General features: G+C 42.7%; 2 protein-coding genes across 4 annotated transcripts in view; both read left to right on the plus strand.

The window, feature by feature from the left end:
- Nucleotides 1–6,177: 6,177 nt before the first annotated feature.
- LOC112969603 lies at nt 6,178–20,185 on the plus strand. Of its 3 annotated transcripts, none has more exons than XM_026073050.1 (6): nt 6,178–6,849; nt 6,952–7,092; nt 7,196–7,307; nt 8,521–8,848; nt 15,750–15,813; nt 19,803–20,185. In XM_026073050.1, exons 2-6 carry the CDS (start codon nt 6,999–7,001, stop codon nt 19,913–19,915), a joined length of 711 nt encoding a protein of 236 aa, XP_025928835.1. In that variant the 5' UTR covers nt 6,178–6,849; nt 6,952–6,998; the 3' UTR covers nt 19,916–20,185. The 3 variants fall into 3 exon arrangements, with proteins under 3 accessions (XP_025928835.1, XP_025928834.1, XP_025928833.1); XM_026073049.1 differs by having other exon boundaries at nt 6,178–6,845; XM_026073048.1 differs by having other exon boundaries at nt 6,178–7,092.
- A 983-nt stretch (nt 20,186–21,168) lies between these two features.
- The window catches only part of LOC112969622 (guanylate cyclase soluble subunit beta-2-like), a 17,852-nt gene continuing 16,094 nt past the window's right edge, over nt 21,169–22,926 (plus strand). The window contains exon 1 of the mRNA XM_026073081.1: nt 21,169–21,186. Within this exon, the coding sequence (XP_025928866.1) occupies nt 21,169–21,186 (18 nt within the window). The remainder of the gene's footprint in view (nt 21,187–22,926) is intronic.

Raw genomic sequence — 22,926 nt, forward strand, 5'->3', positions numbered from 1 at the left:
CCACATACCTCCCTCGCCCGTTAATATCCCACTTCTTGGGGTCAACGGATGTGAGATTTTTGTTTTCGGGGTAACATACAGGTTTTAGCAGCCCTCCCTGAGGAGCTCGAGAGGCGATGCCGTGTCAGGCCGCCCTAATACGAGTCCCAGAAAATGGGGCGTCGGGGCCCATCCAGGCCGTCCTCCCACCTGCGGCCTGGACCAGCCAGCGCCTGGTCCTGTTTTGGCTACCTGCTATTAGCCGTGCTTGGCGCTGTTAGAAAAGGAAGGTATTATGTGCCTTTTCCTGCTTCTTGGCGCTTTGAGGTTTCCCAGATGTCCATTCTGCCCCTCTGAATCATGCCACCCGTAGGCGTATCCCTCCGTGGAGACTCATACAGTGATGCAAGACATTTGTTTTCTCTCCTATTTATGKTTTTTTTTTTTTCTGTCACAATACATGCCTGAGAAATGAGACTGCCACCTGAGGCAACGCTTGCATGAGCACCGTGCTAAATATAGGTCATTCAAGAAAGGGCAGTTGCTGCGAAAGGGAAGAATGTTTTGAAAATGTCAGATTTTGTAAGTCAGCAGCAGCTTAGTACCTCTGGAAGTTAGGTTGGTCAACCAAAAGAAAATCTAGGTCCCAGTCACCAGGGGACTAACTGAAAAGTTAGTGGATGAAATTGAAATCTGGGACAAAACATGACTTGCTCAAGTTCCCCCAGAGGAGCTATGTAGCGTGACCAGGAAGAGAATTTCTTTTAGGTGACTCTTAAACTGGATGCTGAATTTTGGGCATCTTGCGATGTCCATTTTTCATCCAGCTCCGCTTGCTTCTCTACCACTGTTTGACTACAAGTGTGTCTACACTTTGCAGCATGTGCCATCAGAGGTAACACACCTCTCCGAGCTGGTCTACCTTCTGCAAAAGTAACTTCATTTTTGTCTCTCAGTTTGTTACAACCACTTCCCCTTGAGACTCTGCATGTTTGTATACAGGATTTTTTCTTAATCTCCTGATCAGAATTAAGTATACGCCTAGAGATGATGTTATATAACAGCAGCACAATAAACAATGATTGCAACATGACTTTGCAATACCAAACAGCCCTGCTTAAAATAAAAGTATAGTGAATGTAGATGAAACAGAAAGGATGTGATGAGAACGAAAAGATTGCCATTTATTAATGTGAAGAACATGGCTTCCATATTGTTTCAATATAATTTGCATATTATTTCTCCTCCTAAGTATTTCCTTTGCCAAATGAGGACAATATTTTATTTCAGTGAAATTAAATTCCAAATATTTTTTCTATAACAGTGAAGATCAAATCATTTGAAAAGTTTTAGTTTTGACTCTTGTGAAAACAGATAGCAAAACTAAAATAAAAGGTAAATTTGTCCTAACACAGAGTTTTCATTTTGAGAATGTTGCAAGTGTGCACTGTAACAAATTCAATACTGTTTTGAAAAAGCAAAACTTTCCCAGAAACAGTTTGTTTTTGAGGAACTGGCATTTCTTCATTCAAGAAAAGAAGGGGGAAAATTGCTGAAAACAATCCTAATGAACTTTCACTGTATCCATTACTGCAGATCGCTCTAGATAAAGTTTTCTAATTACAGCTTTTGTGCTTTCTCGCGTACTGGCCTTATGCTTATGGCTGCCCTGGGACATCAGTCTCTTGCCTTCTGCTCATCCTAGTTGCTACCAACACACATTTTTATCTAAGGGTCTGAAAAGCGCTGAGTCACCCTCGCCGCTGCTCAGCCCAGCATGGTATGCTGAATTAAAAATAAAATTACTCTCACACCAAGTTCCCTCAATACTCATGCTAGTATATATTATTATTATAAGCTGAAATTGCTGTCTGAGACATTTCCTTATGCAGATTGGTCATCCGGTGGGGATATCTGTTGTATAGAAATGCACCATGAGCTCCTCCTTGCATTCCTGGGGTCTGTTCTGTGACAGTCCTATGTGGAGACAACTACAATCTTTTTAGTGCAAGTTTTCTCTTTGCATAAATGATCTACATTTATCTACAAAATAAATGTAAAATAAATGATCTACAAAATCAAGTTTTGCTCAAAATTAGGTTTGAGCTCACACAAAGAACTATTTTAGAGGTTCTTTAGGTGCTTAGAATGTTAATTATAGACTGGTCAAAACCAGAAAGATGAGTGGAGGAGGACAGATTAGCATAGGAAGAGTTAGCCACCCTACTGCTTAACTGGGTCATGGCAGCTATTTTACATGCGTATCTTGCTATCTTCAGTTAGTCCTGCAATGAGGTAACGGTTCTTGTGAAAAAGAATGGTCTCCCTTCCTGAACGTTCAGGGTCCTGCGTGTTGCAACAACCTTAGTCATGTTTTCCACCAGGCACAACAACATGCAGATTTGAGGTACGAAGGCCCCCGGAACAATTTATACTGTGTAGAGAAAAGCTCAACATATGAGTGTATCCAAAGTGGCCGTTCATGGTTTTGTTTGGTTTGGTTTTGTTTTCCCTGAGGTCATCAGGCCTTTTTTACTGAACATATCACTAAATACAATACTGAAGATGCTCAGGTGCTTGGTAATCCATACAGAACCTTTTCACCTGAAAGACACATCATCACCTTTCTGTCAGCACGAGAAGGATGACCCTTTTCATTGATATGTTTATCTTGAAGGTGGCAACAAGCCTTTAATTGTTTAAACACTGTCTTTGCAATCTGATTTAGCACTTGGCTTAGTCATGTGAAGGGCAGCAGACATATTAGACAAATGTGAAGAATATGCTACATTAGAATCAATCTTAATTAACATCTTTATAATCAGGCTTTTAAAAGCTGAACGTGGTTATTGTTTAACTTATAGAAAAATGTTCTTATAAACTTATCTGAAATAGTGACTTTTTCCTTGTTAAGGCTTGATCATGCTCCACTGAAGCCAGGAACCAATAATATTTTGAAGATAAGCATCACTTCCAAGGAATCACACATACATATATTTTCAGGTCTTCCTCACATATTCCCCCACCTTCACCGCCTTCAGTGATACATGACTACTGAAAAATACAAGTATAAAGAAAAAAAAAGGTTTCTATCACAGCAGGAAACAGAATGACCCAATCCTGATCTCAGGATACCTAAATGCTTGAATGTAAACACCTAGATAAGCATTTCAGGGCTTGACCTCACTCCATAAGGTCCTACTACAGAAAAAGAAACGAAATAGCGTTTGCATACAGCGGTGGGAAGAAGAGTGAGTTCTCTCCCTTTAAAGTGCAGAATAAAGGGGCGGGCATTTTTTTTTTTAGCTGTATGCCTGCATCACTCTGCATGTGATGGTTGCTTTCAAATTTGCATGAATTATACGCGACACAGTAACCATATCTATAAGATAGTCCCTTTGCTTTCCCATGTTACTATTTTGGGAGATACAATAAACAAATCATTCTTTCCATCACAACTTCTACAACCTAGGGAAAATGTGTATTTTTTGTAACAATACAGAGCTATGCACCAGCAAAATAAACATCCAGTGAATAAACATAGGTTGATTTTGAATACATTGCATTGAGGATTCTGACAAAAGTAGTTCTGCCAAAAGCAGAATTTTATTCCAAATCACTGAAAGAACAACAAAGCTCAGCACAACCACGTTTACATTTAGTGCCTTGTCTTAGTCCCTTCCCTACAAATCAAAATGATATTTCATTGATTGATTCCATGTATAAGGTGCATAGATTATAATAGGTACAGGATGGATGGGGTCTTGTAAAAACATATAAATATTCAGAAGCATGATTTATTAGGACACTACTATATTTCTCTTCAAAGAAGCAGGACAGTATCAAGGCACACTTTTTTCACATACTTTCTATCCACTTTGAGACTTTTTATTTTCTTTCCTGCATGTTGTGAATGAAGAAAGGATTTTTTTTTTTTAATCTGCCTTCATCACTGCTTCAAAGGACTTTAGGGAGGGGCATAATTAGACACAATAAAGCCACCAGCATATCAGGTAGCTCTGTAAATTTTTTTCATTTAACTTGCTTTCTTTTCCTCCATGAACAGAAATAATGTAAATATTATTTTTTGTAAAAAATCAGTGTGGTTGGGTTTTTATTTTTTTTTGCCCCGTGGGGGTGGCTGTAAGGCCTGGGGGTGCTGGGGAAGGCTGCGGGCGCCGGGCTGTGGGCGTGCAGAGGGGCCAGGCAGGCTGCTCCCGGTGCCCACGCTGCCAGCAGGACCACCCACAGGACTGCAGTGCCAGAGCCGCGCGGCAGAGCCCATCTAGTCCCCGGTTTAGGGCCAGGCAGGGTTTTTACTTGCAGAGCGCTGAGCCTGAGGTGCACAGAAGGAAAACAGGCAGGATAAAGTTATTTGCTTGTTCCCTCACAGAAACTCTTTGCTTAGAACATTTGGTTGGGCTGTGTCTAAATTTAAATTCTTTCACATTTAAATGTCACCACAAATAGAGTAAATGCTAAAATATGACAGTCTAAACAGTTTAACAGTTTGAAAATTAAAACAGACAAAAATACTTTCAAGTACTCCTGCAAGCAGGAAGAAAAAGAGATGTTCAGGTTTTATGTCAACCCTATTTTATCTGTCAGTGACCTAACTTAACAGGCAAAGCCTGTGCTGATGCATGTAGCTTAACCCAGAACCCTTAGCAAATTATGTATTGCTTTCAGTCCCATCAGCCAACCCAGCAACAGACTTCACCGCCTTGTGAAACAAGATCTGCCACCAGCTCTGGCCAACTCCAAGTGGACTGTTTACGCTCAGTGCACCTAGGACTGGCAGCAATCATGAGGTTGCTGTAATGAGCACATCATGTAGTGGCACATTTTAGAAACAGGTCTAACCAGCCAATGCACATAATAACAAAAATTAATGCTGTCCAACCAGCGCTGGCTTCCCTTTCAGTACCTGACCCATTTCAAGATTGCTGGAATAATACATGAAGTCCTTAACAGATTAAGTCTAGTCTCCCTCCAAGTGCAAACTCATGTCTGCAATGCCTGACTGTGACTGTCATCTTGCCCAACATGCCTGCAAAATACACAAGCAAATTGGTAGCCTGTAGTTCACCAGCACTGCAGCTTCCCTTATGGTAGCAATTGCAGTAATTATTATACAGTCACTTGCTTTTATACCCTACCTTCCTCCCTGTCAAAGAAAGACCACAGTAGTATAATGTAACTGCATAAATGCCTGTGTCCTCACTACACTACTACCACCATAAAAGAGGAAGCTATCACACTGAGAAACGATAGACTCTTATGTTACAGCCCCATTTTCTAGCTGTGAGACCACAGCCTCAGTGTCAAGCAGAGAGTTTCTACAGGCTTTCAGTAGTGTGATACAAGGTTGCTCAGAGCAAGTCTTCTGTGCAAGATTTACAAAAAAAAAAAAAAGCCACGTTACATCAGTTGCAAACAACAATGAAAGCTGCAACCGTGCGGTACAACGAATGGTTCAGGTTCAGAAATTTTTCCTACCACATAATGAAAATCTGCTCTTAGAGGCAAACAACTGTGTATGCAATGTGTCACAAGATAGCCTGAAAGGGGCAGACACTTCAAAACACGGCAACTTTTCAGAAAAAAAAAGTTTCTATTGCAAACTGAGGAAGAAAATACTGTGCACAAAGCCAAGCGAAATTCAAAAGTTTGCAGCAGTACTACATAAATCATTTTTAAGTTTTAAAGACTCAAAAAACTCAATCAGTTTTTAAAATCATACTATACAAACACACCAAAAGGTTAGGGGTGACTTAATCTTGGTGTATAAAGTACCTACACTTAAGTAGGAAAAGTCACAGCTAGACAAAATGTTTGGAAGGTGAAGCAAAATTAGGAACAAGTAACACTGAAGGTGATTATTTAAAACTACCTAAAGAGGTGACAGTTCCTTCATTATTTACCCTTTCAAATGAAGCTCAATAGCTTTCTAAACAGTAATTCATAGTCCAAAGAGGCTGAGTTTTGTCAGGACTAGCTAATGCCCCTTTCTTCCACAGAAGCCCCCCCATTTATTGAGCTACTCAGCAGCAGCAATGCCAACAGGAAGACACTCGCCTATTAGCATTCGCCTGCTGCTTTGCTGTGCTACACATGGTACAGGCTGGGAATACGTGCTCTGGGATGGTCAGTACATTTTTGGTCTTAGGAGAGCTAGTTTTTCAGTGCCAACTCAGTTTCTTTGGAGCTGAGGGAATTTGCTTTGAAAGTTGAGAGAAAAACATGCTTCACAGTTTTCACAGTTACACTCACCAGAAATTACTTCATTTGTGGCTGTTTTTGGCTTTCATGCCCCAGCTATTTTGACATTTCACATAAGTTAAGTGACAGAGAATTAGTCGGCATGCATACTTAAATGCCTGTATGTTTGTGGCCATTTCACATTCAGGCAAAGGGTCTAGCTTTCCCTCATGGGAATTTCCTCCTCCTAAAATATATGCATCGTTTACAAAGTTACTTCTGCACAGGAGAAGCCTCTAGTCAGATGTAGTTTGCATACTTTCCAGATCCTTTTTACTGCCATAGAAAGAAAGATAAATACAACAAAAGCCTTGAGTAGCAAAGTGGCTAATCTTTAGGCCGGGGTCAGGTATTTACTGGAGAAGCAGCTGTGCCAGTTTAAGAGGTGATTGACATCCAGCTGTTTGACATCACTCCCCAGCGGCTGTACAGTCAGCCCTGTTGCATAATAGACAAGACTGTATAAAAAAATTCCTCGTTCTTTGCAGGGCAAAGTCAGCTGGGTAAGCTCAGATAACTTCTGCTTACTAACCCTGCTGCCTTTGCACTGGAGCAGATGAGGAGTGCCCAGGTGATTTATCCCGACATCGGAGCTGTACCAGGAAGTGGGTAATTTCCAGTTTGTGCATGGGCATGGACATTTTCAAATGCCACAAAACCATCTCTGCAATGCCCACGTGACCGTGGCTCAGAATATACTCACTGTTTCAGAGGCTGTCAGTAACCGTCCTGTTCCAGACCCGGCTGTGCAGGCGAGGATGGCAGGCGTCTGGCATGGCTATTCCCAGACGCTCATGGCTCTTCCTGCAGCTCCATGGGTCGAGATGGTGCTACTACAGACAAAGCGTGCTGGTTAGTGCAAGCCCATCTTTGTCAGCTAGTTGAACTAATCCAGCTGAACGTGCCTGAAGCTGAGTAGTGTGCGTTCGTTCTCCTGACACATTTGTTTTGGCAGAGTTGTGCAGGAGGCGACTCTTGGCTGTGGTGAAAATGCAAAACTGGAGGCAGAGGCAGCAAGACTTTCAACAGTCTGAGGTGTTTGCAAAGTGGATAATTGTGCATGACCAGTAAGTATTTAAGCATGTTGCATAGTACAACTGTCCTTTTTATTTTTTTAGTTCTGCATACAGATGTGAAAAAGGTCCATGAAAATCACAACTATCCTTCAGACTTTTGTTTTAAAAAAGAATCTCATATAAATTTGTTATCATGGTACAAAATCTGTTAAAAGATCACTTTTTGCATTGGACCCAACCTTCTGAGTTGACAGCTGTTTAAAGGCTGAAATTGCTAAAGTTTCTCAAGACATTAAAAGGCAAAGGGCAGGAAAAAAAAAATCATAAAAGGATGAAGAGTTACATACACTAGAACAAAAATCTGTATCTACACTAGACCATTTTACCATCATGGGAGTATCAGTTGTAGGGCTAAATCTTCCTAATATAGATGCAGTGTATATTAACTAAAGTTCACTGTTTGTAGTATAATTTATACATGCCAGCTGTGCTGATGAAAGAAAGTATTTGAACAAATAACAACAGCTTTTCCAGGTGATACAACCACATTTCTTAGTGTTTCTTTCTGACCCAAATTCTTTCTAGGGATTAAAATCTGTAGTGGCCAGATCTCAAGGCTTATTTGGCTCCAGTTACCTGTCTAGGGGATGTTTTATTCATGTGACTATTAAAATCACTACTTCAATTTGAAATGCTTTTAGAGTCTGCAGATTCTACCTATATAGCATAAGCCAAAAAACATTCCCAAATGAGTTACATTGCCCTTAGCACTCTCAAAATTTATTTTTATTGTGCGTATCCATGATATTCCTTAATTTGAACAAGCAACATATTTGACATTAGTATAAAGAAAATGTGAATCTGTACTATACTTCTATTTTAGTATGGAGAGAGAATACTACTAGTAATTTAATACAGACAAAAATAATTATTTCTGGAATATGATTTTCTTCTTTTCTGTTCAATACAAACCTGCCATGTCTAGCTGGGAACTGAGGAATACACAGTCCTGCAAATTACTTACTTATACTCTCCTTCTCCTGCTTCTCTGGTTCATCTAATTCAGACGTTACAACAGTTACAGAAACCCTTTTTGACCAACAATGCAGATTCAGTTATACAGACTGCTTCATTGCTTTCTGCTGGTTTCAGGACCTTAGTATAAAAAACAGAGAAGTGGTAAAAAATTACAAAACAATCATAATATTTTGGCATTTTTAAAATGTTAACAATTTCATTTTTTGCAATTTTTGTTTGCATCCAGGATATCTAAAACCTGGGCAAGACTCCACGCCGCGTGGCGCTTAGCCCGTCGGCAGGAGGGAGCGCGGGAGAGCTGCCCTGGAGCCGCGCATGCCCACCGCCGAGGGCACCCTGGCACTGAACTCCCGTCGCCCAAGCAGGGTTGCCACTTCCCAGCACGCGGGTTGGTGCACGATGGGCAGGAAGGGCCGCGTGCTCTTCTGCAGAGCCACATTTCCACACAAAACAGCAGCGGCTGCCCCGAGGAGAAGCCGAGTCCTGCCAGAGCGTCTCCGAATTTGCCAGCCCTGTGGCTGGTCTCTAGTCTGCRCCGTCCAGACCGGGCTCACGTACGTGGCTCTTCGCCAGGTCTCCAGCCGATGTATTTCTGAGCATGTCCAGAAGCAGAGCGTGGCGCCCAGCGCCTCCCAGAAGCACACAGCTACAGAGCAGGGCTTCCTTTTTTTCCCCTTTTGTCTTTTAGGACATCACTTTGGGCCGAGATGCCCAGAGTTCCCTGAGAAAAGATCAGCGTCCTTTCGTGAACTTGCCTTCAAGCCAACTGCCATTAAGAAGACTCTTAATTAACTTACCAGAGTTTGAATTCACCTTAGCTAAAGACATTCAAGAAGTCTCCTCCTCAAAATTTCCAATTTTATTTTAAATCAAATGGGCATCTTAGCAGAACAGGAATTTAATAAATTTGCATTAATGAAAAACATGTAGGTTGAATGTTAAGTGGAAACTCTGTCTCTAGTACCAGGCCGCTCAGGAAAATAAAAGCAAATAAGTTCTAAGATGATCCCAAGGTTTTTTTGGAAATAATAGGAGCAATTCTCGCTCTGTTTAATCCATTTTGTTGTTGAAATGCTATCGAAGTTTAGCTACTCCTGGCCATCGGATAATAGCCCAGCAAACCTCGCTTGCTTTGTGAATTTCTTAAAGCCAGGAATGCCAGTGACTTTTTCCTGCCAAATTAGGCCATGTCAGCTGAATGGAAAGGTGTAAATCCTTCCCTCTTGTGTATTCACTGCCTGTAGCGGTTCTCAGGACCTGACAGTTTGAAATTGCCTGCTATTAACAACTAGAAAAGTATGGGGCAGAATGCCAGCTTCTAAATTAAACAAACAAAAATCCTTTTCTAGTTGGCTTTAAAGAGAGATGTATATTTCTTTCACAACTAGTGCTCAATACATAGTCAAGTTTAAGTGAGTGGCTGGAAAGGTACCAAAGATTTATATACACTTACATAACTAAAAGAAAGACTGCATTTCTGAACGCTTCCCAAAGACCTATGAAGACATCCTCTCTCCATCTCTGGGCCAGCTGGAATATTAGGAGTTAGGAAAGTTTTTGATCAGAGTGGAAAGTCCTAAAGATCATTTCACAAGCCCCATCAATCAGGCTAATGCTGGCCTGGTTGCCTTTAGAGAAATATGGCTAAAGAAAGAATTTCACACTCAGTTAAAAGGCTGATTATTTTACTGTAGATTTTCACTCAGGGAGAGTGGCTTGGATTTTTTTCTTTTTTTTAATCTTTGGATTTGTACAGTCTGACTTCAGAAAAAGCCCTTATTCACATATTTTTATTGCCCTTAATAACATATTACAAGCACTGTGGACAAATATATAAACAAAATAAACAAATAAACCAACTCACTTCTGAATGGGAGAGAAATGATTAAAAGTGAGATATTTGTTGAAGTTTTGTGTAACATATAGCTGATACATCATATACAGGAAGCGTGCTGTTACTTAACATGTACACTAGGGCCCCGCTAAAATAAAATACCGGGCTACATGAAGAGTGACGTGTGGTAGCTATACACAAGAAAACACATATAGATGCCTATGAGAAGAAATGCTATAATATTTCAAAGTCTCTTTTTAGTATTGGTAGGAAAGCATCCAGAAAGAGAGATGAACATCAACGTCAGGCTCTGCATACCTTCTGCCAAACTCCTAGAAAACTCACTAGGAAGCCAGTATGTTTTGAAGAGGGCTAAATAGCTGAAAATCTGTATAGTGAAATGGATGCTATTCTTTCCAGATGGAAAATGAACCACATTTTATGATTCTATGACTCTCCTATTAAACATTATAGGATGGTTCATAAGCTTATACTAGAAAATGATTTGTTTCCAAATTTGGCAGGAGGACATGCTGATCCACTGGCTCTCTAAATCTTCATACTTGTGCATTTTTATGCTTCAGCATTCAGTCCTGTTACACTGGGCAAAGGAGTGTGCTGTATGCATCTGACATGGTGTTTATGCCCTGTGCCCACTGCCAATGGCGAGCAGATGCTCAGACCTTGCAATCAATTTGCTCTTGTAGTTGCTTGTTTCCTATTACAAAGTCAGTGCAGGGAAGGTGGCGGAGAGGAAGTCTGCCTCCTTTCTTCTGGTACAAGGGCTGTTGTCAATACTGTTATTACTATGGGTCTCTATGTGCAAAATGAGATAGATGTCTTTCATATGTCAACAACAGAACAAGATCTCAACAACAGGGAGAAAAACAAACCATAAACACCATCCTCTGAGCCCTTTCCAGCAGCTTGTTCAGAAAGCACCTCAGACATTCGGAAAACTCTGACCACCGGCAGAATATACCCAACCCATTTTAAGACATATAAATCCAATTTAGTTGGTAAGATTCTCCTCAGACAGAAGTTTCAGCTCCTGTCTTAGAAAAGTTAATGAAGACAATAAAGACATGTTATTTACCATCAAGACATCCAAGATTTTCTAGTCATAACTCACTAGAGCCTGAACCATCAAAACTCTCTCTCTTCGCCTCTCATTCCACTTTTCCTTTTTTTCCTAAATACTCATCACCAAAAAAAAAATCCAAGCCAAACTTCCCTGCATAGAAATCCACACCATACTGATCAGCCCTTTACATAACTACCAAACTCTTTACATGTGTCAGCATTAGCTTACAAAATGATTTTTAGGATGTTCAAAACTCTTCTCACAAACTTCTGTTATTTGCCCCTCCTGCGTGCAGCTGTCCCAAAGATCGAGCTCTCTAGAACTGTCAAAGCGCTAAATACGACCCTAAGCAAGGCAGCATGCTCTCACTGCTGTACGGTCATCATTTGTGCCACGTTTTTCTTAAATATATATGTGTATATGTATATGTAGAGAGTTTCACTTTGTTTAACAGCAACATGCAGCTTAAGTCCTACCTCATCATTCATAATGGCATACATATTACGGACACACATCTTATGGAGGCCTTTTGAACTTGAAACTTAAACCTGCAATTAAAACTTAATATGCCTTTCAGGTCTTAGACACGAAATCCACTGGAGCCCAGGTGCTGCAGGTGGAGAGCCTGTGCTGAGCTGTCAGATGTGCATATTGCTTGATTATAGTCATTGCTCACAGGAGCTTCATCCATGGTCTCGTTCCTGCAGGCAGAAGGGAAAAGGGTGTTTAGTTTAAGTTGATAGGAATTTGACCATTAGGGCAGGATTTTACTCACAGTCATTTCTCCTTGGTATTATGTTATGGGCAAAATGCTCTGCGTTTTAATGAAGACTTGTGGCAAGGGCAGAAATTGTTATTCAAGGATTTCTCAGGCCTACAAGAATGCCTTGGCTTGAGGGATTGTGCATTCACAGACGCAGATTACCCAATAAAATTTATTACTTTTCTGGTGCTCATCAGTACTAGCTCTATGAATCAAGAACTCTGTTGGGTAATCCTGCACCTTAATTATATTTTGGTGACACATACAGATTTGAAAGATTCTTCACTATTACTTTGACAGCAAAGTTTGCTGGTGCTGGATAGCTGCTCAAACAGCTCTACATCATTTTCCCTTTGTTAAAGCATTGTACAAGGAAATATATGCAATGCACAAGAAGATGGAGTGGTCCTTTGAACAACCCTCTGCATGTGGGACAGTTTCTCCAGATAGTTATCTATTAAAAAACGTCCTTGTCAGAACAGCACAACACTAGGGCATCCTGCACAATTCCAGGAGCCATCTTGCTATGCAGGAACAGGAGATGTTTTGGCATCAGAATATTCCATTGCTGTTCCCATCTCTTATCCCCAGAGTGCAGGAACTGAGCTATGGAACTAAGGATATTAGACTATATAAGGCTATATAAAAAAAAAAATGGCCTCAAAAAGTAGCCTAATATTTATTATTTGGTTAACAGTTCTCTCACCTTAAGTTTTGGAAGTGGGCATTGATATCTTTTGTTAAATGAAGAGGCTATACTTAAAGGTGAGGTTAGAGAAGGTGTGAAGCCATTACCCCAGGAGCCCCAGCACGTTCCATGCATGAAACGGCGCTATGATTGCTGGTGACGGCACGCTGCCACACGGCCAAAAGGAGGAAAGGACCTGCTGGCTTGGGAGCAGCAAAAGAAAGTCTGTAACCAATGGAAGCCAATATAACTTAAGAATTTGTCATCCGAAGAGGCAATCCTTTAAAAGAGCAACTTTGAAAGAGTTGTTGCTGTAGATTGGGGTTGGCATTACCTGTGCTACTCCTTACTGCCTTTTTGTTTTCAGCTGTAGTTAAGATTACAATAGCTAGCCYATACATGTTACTGGACAGCAGGATTACTATTGTTTTTAAGGTATTACACCATCAGACAAGCTGTTGGGACAGAACAGCTGCACAAGTCAGAGCTAGCCTCCTTTCAATTAGCTGCTTAATGGCTCTGTTTCTCAGTTATAAACTCGAATCTCTCCGGTTTTAAACCTGTATTTGTTTGTTTCAGCTAAAAAACAAAGTCCAGAATATAGGTCTGATGACTAAGAACTCTGGAGTTATATGCTGGATCATCTTCCCTATATCCCATTGCATTTCCATTTTCCTTTTGGAAAATGTGAATAATGTCACTCACCTGCATTACAAATATCACTTGTACAATGCTTTGAAGAGGTGGTACTGCAATAACTGATGTTTATACAATGTACAGGACCCATCAGTTAGAAATAAATGAGGACTTTAATGCTAATTAACAAGTTAGTTTTAATGTATTTCTAACAAACGCTGCTACTGGTAAAGCACTGTAAGGATGCCTGGTCCTTCGGTCTCCTTGCCAGGCCCGGCAGTGTTTTCCCGCAGTTTGCACATAACGTGCACCGTGACATGCCAGGCTGTCGCGCAGATTTTCCCACTCAAGGTTCCTTTGGAGCTGGCTTGTTTGCATTGCTGTGCTTCGTAAGTGTTAGGCGTCCCCCCTCCCAGAAGGCTGTTCTCTCAGAGCAGGAAAAAGAAGGGAGAGAAGAAAAGAGGAAGCCAGGCAAACAAGGAACAAGCGAGCGCGCGCAGCCATGGCACTCTCCTTGAGGGGCTACAGGCACTGCTTTGGATGCAGCAAAAGGGACAAATTACTCAAGCAGAAGCAAGAGCCTGCCCGTTCTGAAACAGTTACACGCACACAAACAAACTACAGGGAGTTTGCTGTCTCCATGTTATTCCAAACAGCCAAAGTCAGCATTGTACCTCTGAAATATAATTTGTATTACAGTGTATTTCCTGTTTTACGCATTTGCCTGTCCACCTCATCCCACCTCACTAATTCCATGGCCACGTCTCTCACCCTAGCTCCTTTCCCCTCCCTCCTGAAAAAACGGGACGTAGATTTTCCTCGCTTTCAACATGAAAGGCGCCTGCGCAGTCATGGTCAGGAATGAGAAACAAAGCTGGCATGCACACAGCACTAAGGGGTTAGCTGTAATTACAAACAATTTTTGTAAAGGCTGATGACCTGTCCAGACTTGGGCAGATTTCTACTACGTCCAACGTTAGGACAATGCCAGTTTCCAAGTGTATGACAAATCTACACCGAAGCATGGGACACACTTAACTGCCCAGTTCTGATCCTACGAGCAGCCTAGAGCTCAGCACAGGACATTTATCCTGCTTCTTGGACAAGTTTTACAGCCCTTGTCAAGTTCGTGGTTGCTACAAGTAAGCTGCTACATACAGCTGGGGTAGAACTAGCTCAGGCATAGTAGAGAGGGGCACATATTTAAGCTCTTATTCCAAACTGGGAGAACTGGAGCCTTTCAATTAAACAAAATAATTCATCTTAAAATAAAAGAAAGTTGTCCATTTCCTAGCTTTGTTCAAAGAGAGACTTTATAGAGCCTTTTTTGCTCACATCAGAATGCCAAATTGTGGATGGAAGACATTGGGTTTGGCAAAACTAATTATCGGAGGAAAAATCAGTCTCAAGGGGAATTGCTGGAAATCTTAAATATATATAGTACTGCTAGTACTACCTTAAATATTAAAACCTCAGTCTCAGTTTTTATAGATTATATCTACCATTCAAATAATGCAAAACCATGCACAAATCCTAAACCAGAACAAAGACTGTTTTGGTTCACTGAATTAACTTGCAAGGGTTACTGGACAGATGCAATACATCCTAAAAGGAACAAAACGCGGCAGAGCATTTTCAGTAGGTAGCCTAGACTACTAACATTTTTTTTCCATATGAAAAAGTGTCTTCTGTTACTGAGGATTACTACAATCAGCAACAGCAGAAGTCAGATCAACATCTGAATTTTTAGGTGACCCTTTTTAAGCATCTAATGATAGCTATTTTGGCCACATTGTTATGATTTGTCAGAGGAAGGACCTTCCTGCATTGCAATACAAGTTCATTGTATAAAGATACACAAGGAAAACAATAAACTTCAGAAGGTGAATCAGAGGAATTATGTTCCCCTTGTTTTCCTGGTAGTGTAGAGTTTAGCTCCTCTTCTCCACGTATCGTCCAGGCTGCACTTTTCATATCTGTTCATCAACTGGATGCAGATCTGTTTTGGGGGTGAAAGGAAAACCACGCAGGTTTTTGGGTTATCCTCTAATAGGACCAACCAACGCGACACCACTCCCATGTCTCCCACGAGAGCTGCTGCCTTCCCTGCCCACCACAGACAAGTGGCTGGCGAGTCAGGTGCTGGTTAGATCATTGCCAACACCTCCCGTTTCAAAAGGGAGAGATCAGAAAGGAGATTACAGTTGCAGGTGGAGACACAGGCAACACGAGGCTAGGTTATAGTGCCTCGTAACCCTTGCTGTCAGGCAGGGCTGTGCCTGAGTTTCTGATCCTGCCACCTCAACCCACCAGAGATAAGCAAGGCACTTTAATTCTCCAGTTAAGCCTCTACCCTTGCACAGCCTAGTACAACAAGCAGACCCGCTCTAACAACGGACCAGCACCCCTTGCCTCCCTCACTCTTGGTCACGGCATTTTTTCCTTTACAGGAGGAATTGGAGTCTCCATCCCGTCATGCTTCTGAAGACCCACTGGCATGCACTGGACAAGGAGGCAAGCACTTCATCTTTTTTCTATATCTTCCTTTTCCCACAGCATTTCTTTTCACTTTACTAGTATCTAATTTTCCTCTCCAGAACCTTCTTCTAACTCTTTAGCCATCCTTGCTTCAACATTTAAAAACTTGATAGCTTTTCTACTTCAAGGCTTTACAAATCTACAGAGTTTCCTTAGAGCTCCTCAGCCTTTACTCTCTGCAACCTCTCTCATATTATCATCACAGATTTCCACCCAGATTTTCCAGGAGAGCTTACCACTCCCTATTTACTTTAAACTCTCCCTTACTTAAGCAATCCAAACCCTTTGTATACCTCCCCTTTCCCAAAGTGCATCACTGCCACAGCTTAGGTCCAATTCTTCTTGGGGTTCATGGGAGCTGTAGTCCTCTGAGGACTGAAACAGTGCTGTGCTTGTGCCCCTCGTAAAGCTGTAAAACAGCTCATTGCTGTCTATAGAAAGGGATGTTCAACTTCACCTTTTCACAGAATGGATCCAAGTATTTTTCAGTCAAATATACTGCACAAGATATAGCTTACAAATTCAATTCAAACAAGGAAAGTCAGAGTAAACATATATTGTTGGTGGTAGTACAAGAAACCTAGGTACATTGTATAATTAATATTACTGCAAAATATTACCGGAGGAGACAAAACAGCAAGGAAGCTGCGTGTTAGGTTGCCAGTGCCCAGGGAGGGTGGTGAAAGCCGGTGCAGAGGGGAACGGCAGCCAAGGCGAGCACTTGCTGGGAGCAGGAGGCATCTGATTTGAAATGTGGCTGGGTGCAACGCAGCACATGGGAGAACTCGGCCGAGAGGAAAGTGAAAACATCAACTTCTTATTATATGAATGTGATTCATTAAAGATTTGCAATTTAGCTGTTACAGGTGTAATTAAGACCCAAGCCAAAAGAAACCTGAGTCCCTCTTGTAAGAACAAAACCCACAGATATTTAATATGCCACAAGGGAGGCTAGCTGGATTATCATTTCCAAAAGTAAAGCAGCAATTTCTAACAATATTAAGGCCAAATAAAGCTAGTGTCAGCATTTACTAGTTATTGTTGATTTAACATTATTGGGGATGTGCTGTAAAATCACTCTGAGTTCTTGAACTATGACCCTGAGATTTCTTGAATTACATACCGGGTTACGGGTGACATCAAGGCCCTCTTTTCAAAGCCCAGGGAAGGTTAGCTAGTGGGATAGAAGAGAAGTATACTGCACGCCCCTCAAATACAAGCTTGTTTATCAGCACAGCCTGTGTGGGCTAGTATTAAATATTCCATCATTTGACACAAGTTCCTTAAATGTTGTAGTTCCTGTTCCGGAAGAACAACTCAGAAAGTAATTAAACATCTTCATATGCTAATATGTTCAAACTACATGGCTTTGAGAACAACACAAATGTAATGCCACAGCACCAAAGGTAGCTTGATGAGGCTTAGGGTTTTTTACACATCTTTTGTGTTATTCTTTACCTCATTCTGCCAGTCTCCCGGATAACTGTGCTGTCTGTGATTACACCAGAAATGAATCTAGCCCAGGCAGTCAAGACAAATGAGTCTTTGTAGCTTGTTGCAGTGATGTTGAAGCTGGAATAAATCTCATTAACCAGCAATCAGAGGCCGAAATACAAGCAATGAGTTATTTTCTATCTAGAAAATACAGATTTTGGATATTACCTGTTTGATTGCAAATAGTGATATGAGAGACAAGCTCCAAAGAAAATCTCCAGAGGAACAAACATGAGGGCTTCGAATCAGTTGTTTCATGCAGCAAATGTGCACGCAGGGTTTGTGTCTCCTTTGCATTATGCATATTGTCATTGATGCAGTTCTCATTTCCCCAGCTCGGAAGGGAATAACGCTGAGGAAGGGAAATGCCGAGGGAGCCCAGAGCAATTCATGCACAGGAAGAGATTAGCTACACAGGCAGTGTACATGGAAAGACGAGGGAAAGGGAACGATGCCAAAGGCTATCCGGCTCTGTGAACAAATCATTCATTTCTTAAATTCTCTCCCCTTCAGTGTGGTAAAGGGCACTTGTGAATAGATTTTTGGACCTGAGCTGGTTACTTTGCCTGACAGTTTTGCAAAGCTGATTTAAATGCTATTGATGCAGTCTTCCATTTCCTCCGCAGTTTAACAGTTAACCAGAGGAAGTTCAGTTTTTGAGAGCCTTCTTGAGTATAAAGCCTGAACTAGTACAATTTTGTTGAAGTTGAGTAAGTCTACATTCATGACAGCTAAATTCTGCCCAGGGTCTTTAATAAGAATTCAAATGTAACTGTTGGGGTTTTTAAATATATATTTCAAAAATTGCAGCCATCCAAACTATGCAGGGCAGTGCATCTTCTGTGTTTATTTTTATTCATAATCTAGATTCTCCATCAGCTGTCTTCATGGTTTGGTAGCATGAAGGCCTGGAAGCCTACCAATACACATATATAAAACTTCCTTTTCGGTTTCCTTCAGTAAAGGGACAGATTTTCTTTTTCCTCTTCAAGTTTCTAAAAAGTCACAGTGCATGCTAATTCAAGACAAATGTGAACATATGATATCTGAACATGGGATGTGAGGTTACGTTTAAAGCAAGTGTACTAAAAAGGACTGTGTACTAGGGGTCTTCGGTAGGAGAGGTTGCTGGCAACCACTTGGAGAAAGTATTCTGTTACTGCTACAGTATTTTGGGCTCCAGACTGAAATGTTCAGAATGTGATCTGCTCAGACGGCTAAGTGTTACGGGGAGCAGTCCCTACACCATGGCAACTAACATATGGCTTTTCATTGCTGCTAATAATCCCACAACAGAAGGAAAAAGACGCAAAAAGGAGTATGTCCTTACATGCACAGACTGCAAATCTACAACTGCATTCTCCAAGGCTGTAACCAGAAGTTATGAATTGCTGTATTGCCTATTTTCACTTCTCCTCTATTTGAAAATGTGTGAATAAATTCTTGCAGATAGCCCATCTATTTTGCTGAACCACCTAGAGTTCAAGGATGCTGTTTACTACCAGCAAGGTACAAGTACAACAAAAGGCCAGGAGAAATTGGCTCAATATAATTGTTTTTGATGGGCATGGATGAATATCTTTTTGGCAAGGCCACAACACCCCCTTTCCAAATTTATGGATCCTTCAACATAAAGGCAGAAGAAATATGAGGTAGATAGATAATTTGCTCACAAATTTCTGGGAAGGTTGTAGACTCTTTCAGAATTAGCAGTACAATACTTGGCTGCTATTCTGCTCTCAGGGGCATCACTTTTAGCAATTCCTGAAGGACAGATACACATGATCAGTAGCTGACTCAGTCCTCAGCCCAGCATCAGGCCTGGGCACTGAGCTGGTTTTGGGAAGAAGGAAAAGCTATTCATAGGTGAAGACCACTGAGGACTTTCCAAACATACTTCAGCTGAAGGTATCTTCTGCTTTCACAACAAGGCTCAGTCTCATAGGCTAGAGACCAGGAAAATAGCAGTCCAGTTCTGTCCCAAATTATCTCTCTCCATTCACTCTATCCTTCTGCAATGCAAAAAAAACCCTCTGAAACCAAAGACATCTTGCTCCAACCTCTCCTTCACATACCAAAACTAGACCAGCTCTGCAGCCCCCATGGAAGGTGGCTCTTGCTTGACTCTCAGGCCACTGTGGTGGGCCAGCATGTGCTCAGCACAGACAACTGACTGCACTGTGCCAGGAGAGGCTCTAATCACAGGCACCGAAGCAGGCGGACAGACTGAGAAAGGGAGTAGCGTTATCTTCATTTTACACACAGTGCGCTGAGATACAGAAACATGTAGGGTGCTCTGCCTCTTATTAAGGAGTGACAGTTACACATGGAAATAACTGCTGATCGCCAAAATTTTATGAATGGTAGCACTGATTACATTGTGCCAAGGGAAAAAGAAAAAAGAATCACACCGGAAGCGTGATTTAAGCGTATTCTAAATTTTCTGTCTTGCCTTCTGTTCTCTTTCTTAGAAGGCTTCTGTTATCCAGCCAGAGATGACGAAGGGGACCGAGGACACATCGTGGACAACGGATTGCGAAGGGCAAGCAGTCCAATGACCTGCTTGCAAACAATCCTGATTTGAAAATTCTTTATCTAATCTAAACTAATAATGACAAATAGCCCTGAAAAATAGTAGAATCAATTCACTAACCAAGCGAAGGCCTAGACTGATAATGATAAATTCACTCCAGTCTAAATGTCCTTGTGGACCATGGTTTTTAGTCTACAGATATTAATTTGACTTTTGGATAGCTTTTCTAAATTGCATCTCCAAACTTTTTTGACAGTTGCTTATCTTTGCTACTAAAAATCATTAGATTTTTTATTTGTGTCATGCAATCAATAAGAAAAATAAAAGATACTAAAGCACTTCATTTCCAGATCTCTCCAGTAATTCATGATTTCTAAACCTAAAATCAGTATTCTTATATATATATAGTGATAAGCAAAAATATACAGTTCTTAGATGATGTCACATTTATTCATTATTCTATTTTCTTTAATTTTAGCTTCCTAATTCATCATTTCTAATGTCAAATTATTTGCATTCATATCAACAGCAGGCTTACGTGGGTAAAATCTGCACAAAAATCAGAGTGGTAGCGCATAGTAAGTTACATTTGTATTGATGGCAATGACAGCCATGAACTCAAAACCCCATTATTTTTAGTGACTTCGTAGGTGTTGTTGAATAGTCAGTCTGGCTGTGTAATTTATATGCTCATTTTTAAGGTAATGAAAATAGTATCACCGTCACCCTTCTGAAGGGGCTGTGCGCACCTGTGCCAAAAGCAGCTCCTGATCACGAGAGGCAGAAAAGCAGGGCGAACTCGGGCGCTCCGGGCCGCGGGGCTGCGAGCAGCTCCCGCAAGGTGTCCCCGCGTGGGGCGAGCGTGGCGGCTGCGCGGGGCTGCGGAGGGCAGGCTGTACCGTGGCACCTCGCGCCTGTACGTGGCACGAGCTGTGCCGGGGCCCAGCTGCCCGCACGGGGCTGCAGCCCCGCAGACGGCGTTGCGCTGCTCCTGCCTCGGAGCAACCGCCCGGCTGCGTTCGAGCCGCCCGGGCTTCGTCTCGAAACTGAGCTGCTGCACAGAGCAAGCGACGGGAGGACGGGAGAGGGGCTTCACCATGTTTGCCAGCTCAACGCCCTTGAACGACGGTACTAAAGACTCGGCTGGTCCTTTCCCAGGTTCCCAGCGCCCGTGGGCAAATGGCAGCTGTTTTATACTCCGAGAAGCTGCAAAATGGCTGCGCCGCTCTGCTACGGTTGGTGCCGAATTGCCTGGGCACATCCAGGGGGCTGCAGCTGTGCCAAAGCTGCAGACGCGTGTAACGATGGTTGCAGCGATCGCGGTATGGACAGCAAACTAACAGCAGATTCACCTGCTACGCTGGGTCACGTTAGCCGTTACAGAATTGCATTTAAATAAATATTCAATTTGGTTCAGGAAATACAGAGGATTTTACATGAGTAGTTCCACCAGGTGAATGCTAAACTGGTGTAGCTACAGCGATATGCTCAGTGTACACACACCAATTATTTCTCCTTTCCTAATCAGACCCCCAACAGTGTTTGACCAAGGAGCCTGCTTTTGAGAAAAGAGCTGGTTAACCCACCAGTGAGGTCACGTGCGAGTCCCTGAGGCACGCGGAGCAGCAAAGGGCTCCGGAGCACCAAGGGGAAGGCAGTGGGACCGTAGGACACCGGCCGCTGCCTCCACAGGGCTGGCAGGAAAGCTGCAACGGGCAAAGCCAGCGCTGCCTCTGCTGGGGCACGACTGCCAGCATCCCCGAACGCTCCCGCACGTGTCTGCAGGCAGCGTGCCGCGCGTGAAGGGGACTGCGCAGTCTCTGGGGCTGCTCGCAGCACGAGCAAAGTCCACTGAGCTAGAGCCCTCCAAATCACCTGCTCCCCATAACGTACGTCAGCCCACGCGCCAGGGAAGAGGAGTGGCACGGGTGGAGCGGAGCATTCGCTGCCAGCAGGGATGTCTGCACGCGTCTGACTGACAAAGAGCAGAAACTCATCTTCATCAGCGGAGTTCACAAACCAGATTCTCTCTCTCTTAACTTTTCAGGATTCATCCTCAAAAGTGAACTGCAAAACATTCTTTGAAAAATAAACTTAGGAGCTAACGTAATTCTGCTGGGTACTAAAAAACTCATGGATTCATTGCATCTAAACATTGCATCTAATCAATGTTTCAACAACATTGCTGCTAACATGGCCACTGCTGTCCTTTCCTCCTAGACGGGCTAGACGGCTGCAGACACAGACTGACCAGCTGTGTCTGAGCTCCTCGGATCACCTGCTCTCATCAGGCCTAGCGCAGCAAGGTATTTTTCAGCAGTATCAATCAGCCTAACAAAAGATATTACTTCTACCTACAAATCTCACCTCCTTAGGCAATCGCAGTTGTTGATTGCACCGTTACTATTCCTAGTCCACTAAGAGCCATTTTGAGAAAGTCCTGGAAAAAGAGGCCCTCCCCTCTCATTGTTCTCCCAGCTGCTGTCCACAGCCATGTCCCTAGCAAGGCTGGTGGTTGGGATGGGGCAAGTCTGGCCACACCATGTGGTGTCCAGCCCGGATGCACCACGTGGTGTCCAGCCCAGATGCACCGTGCAATGTGCAGCCTGGATGCACCGTGTGGCGTCCAGTCCGGATGCACCATGCAATGTGCAGCCTGGGTGCACCGCGTGGCGTCCAGTCCGGACGCACCATGCAATGTGCAGCCAGGATGCACTGTGCAGCCTGGCCGCACCACACAGTGTCCAGTCTGGATGCACTGTGCAGTGTCCAGCATGGACACACTATTAATGTCTGGCCAGGCTGCACCGTGCGGCATCCAGCAGCTGGGAAATGCAATTAGGAAGCTACGCGATCTCCAGATAAGCTTGCTGGCATCGCTTTGAACATCCGCGCTACCATCAATTAAAGAAAAAAAATACATTCTCGCAAGCGATGGGGCAGGGGAAAGGAACTGCTAAAACACACGTTACTGAAATCCGGTCTCCTGTGAAACCCGGCGCTGGGGCTGGGGCGGCGGCGGGGGGGCCGCGCAGCACCGCGGGGAGCGCGGGGAGCGCGGC

This window comes from Apteryx rowi, unplaced genomic scaffold (genome assembly GCF_003343035.1).
Source record: "Apteryx rowi isolate R43461 unplaced genomic scaffold, aptRow1 scaffold_36, whole genome shotgun sequence".
Classification (NCBI taxonomy): Eukaryota; Metazoa; Chordata; class Aves; order Apterygiformes; family Apterygidae; genus Apteryx; species Apteryx rowi.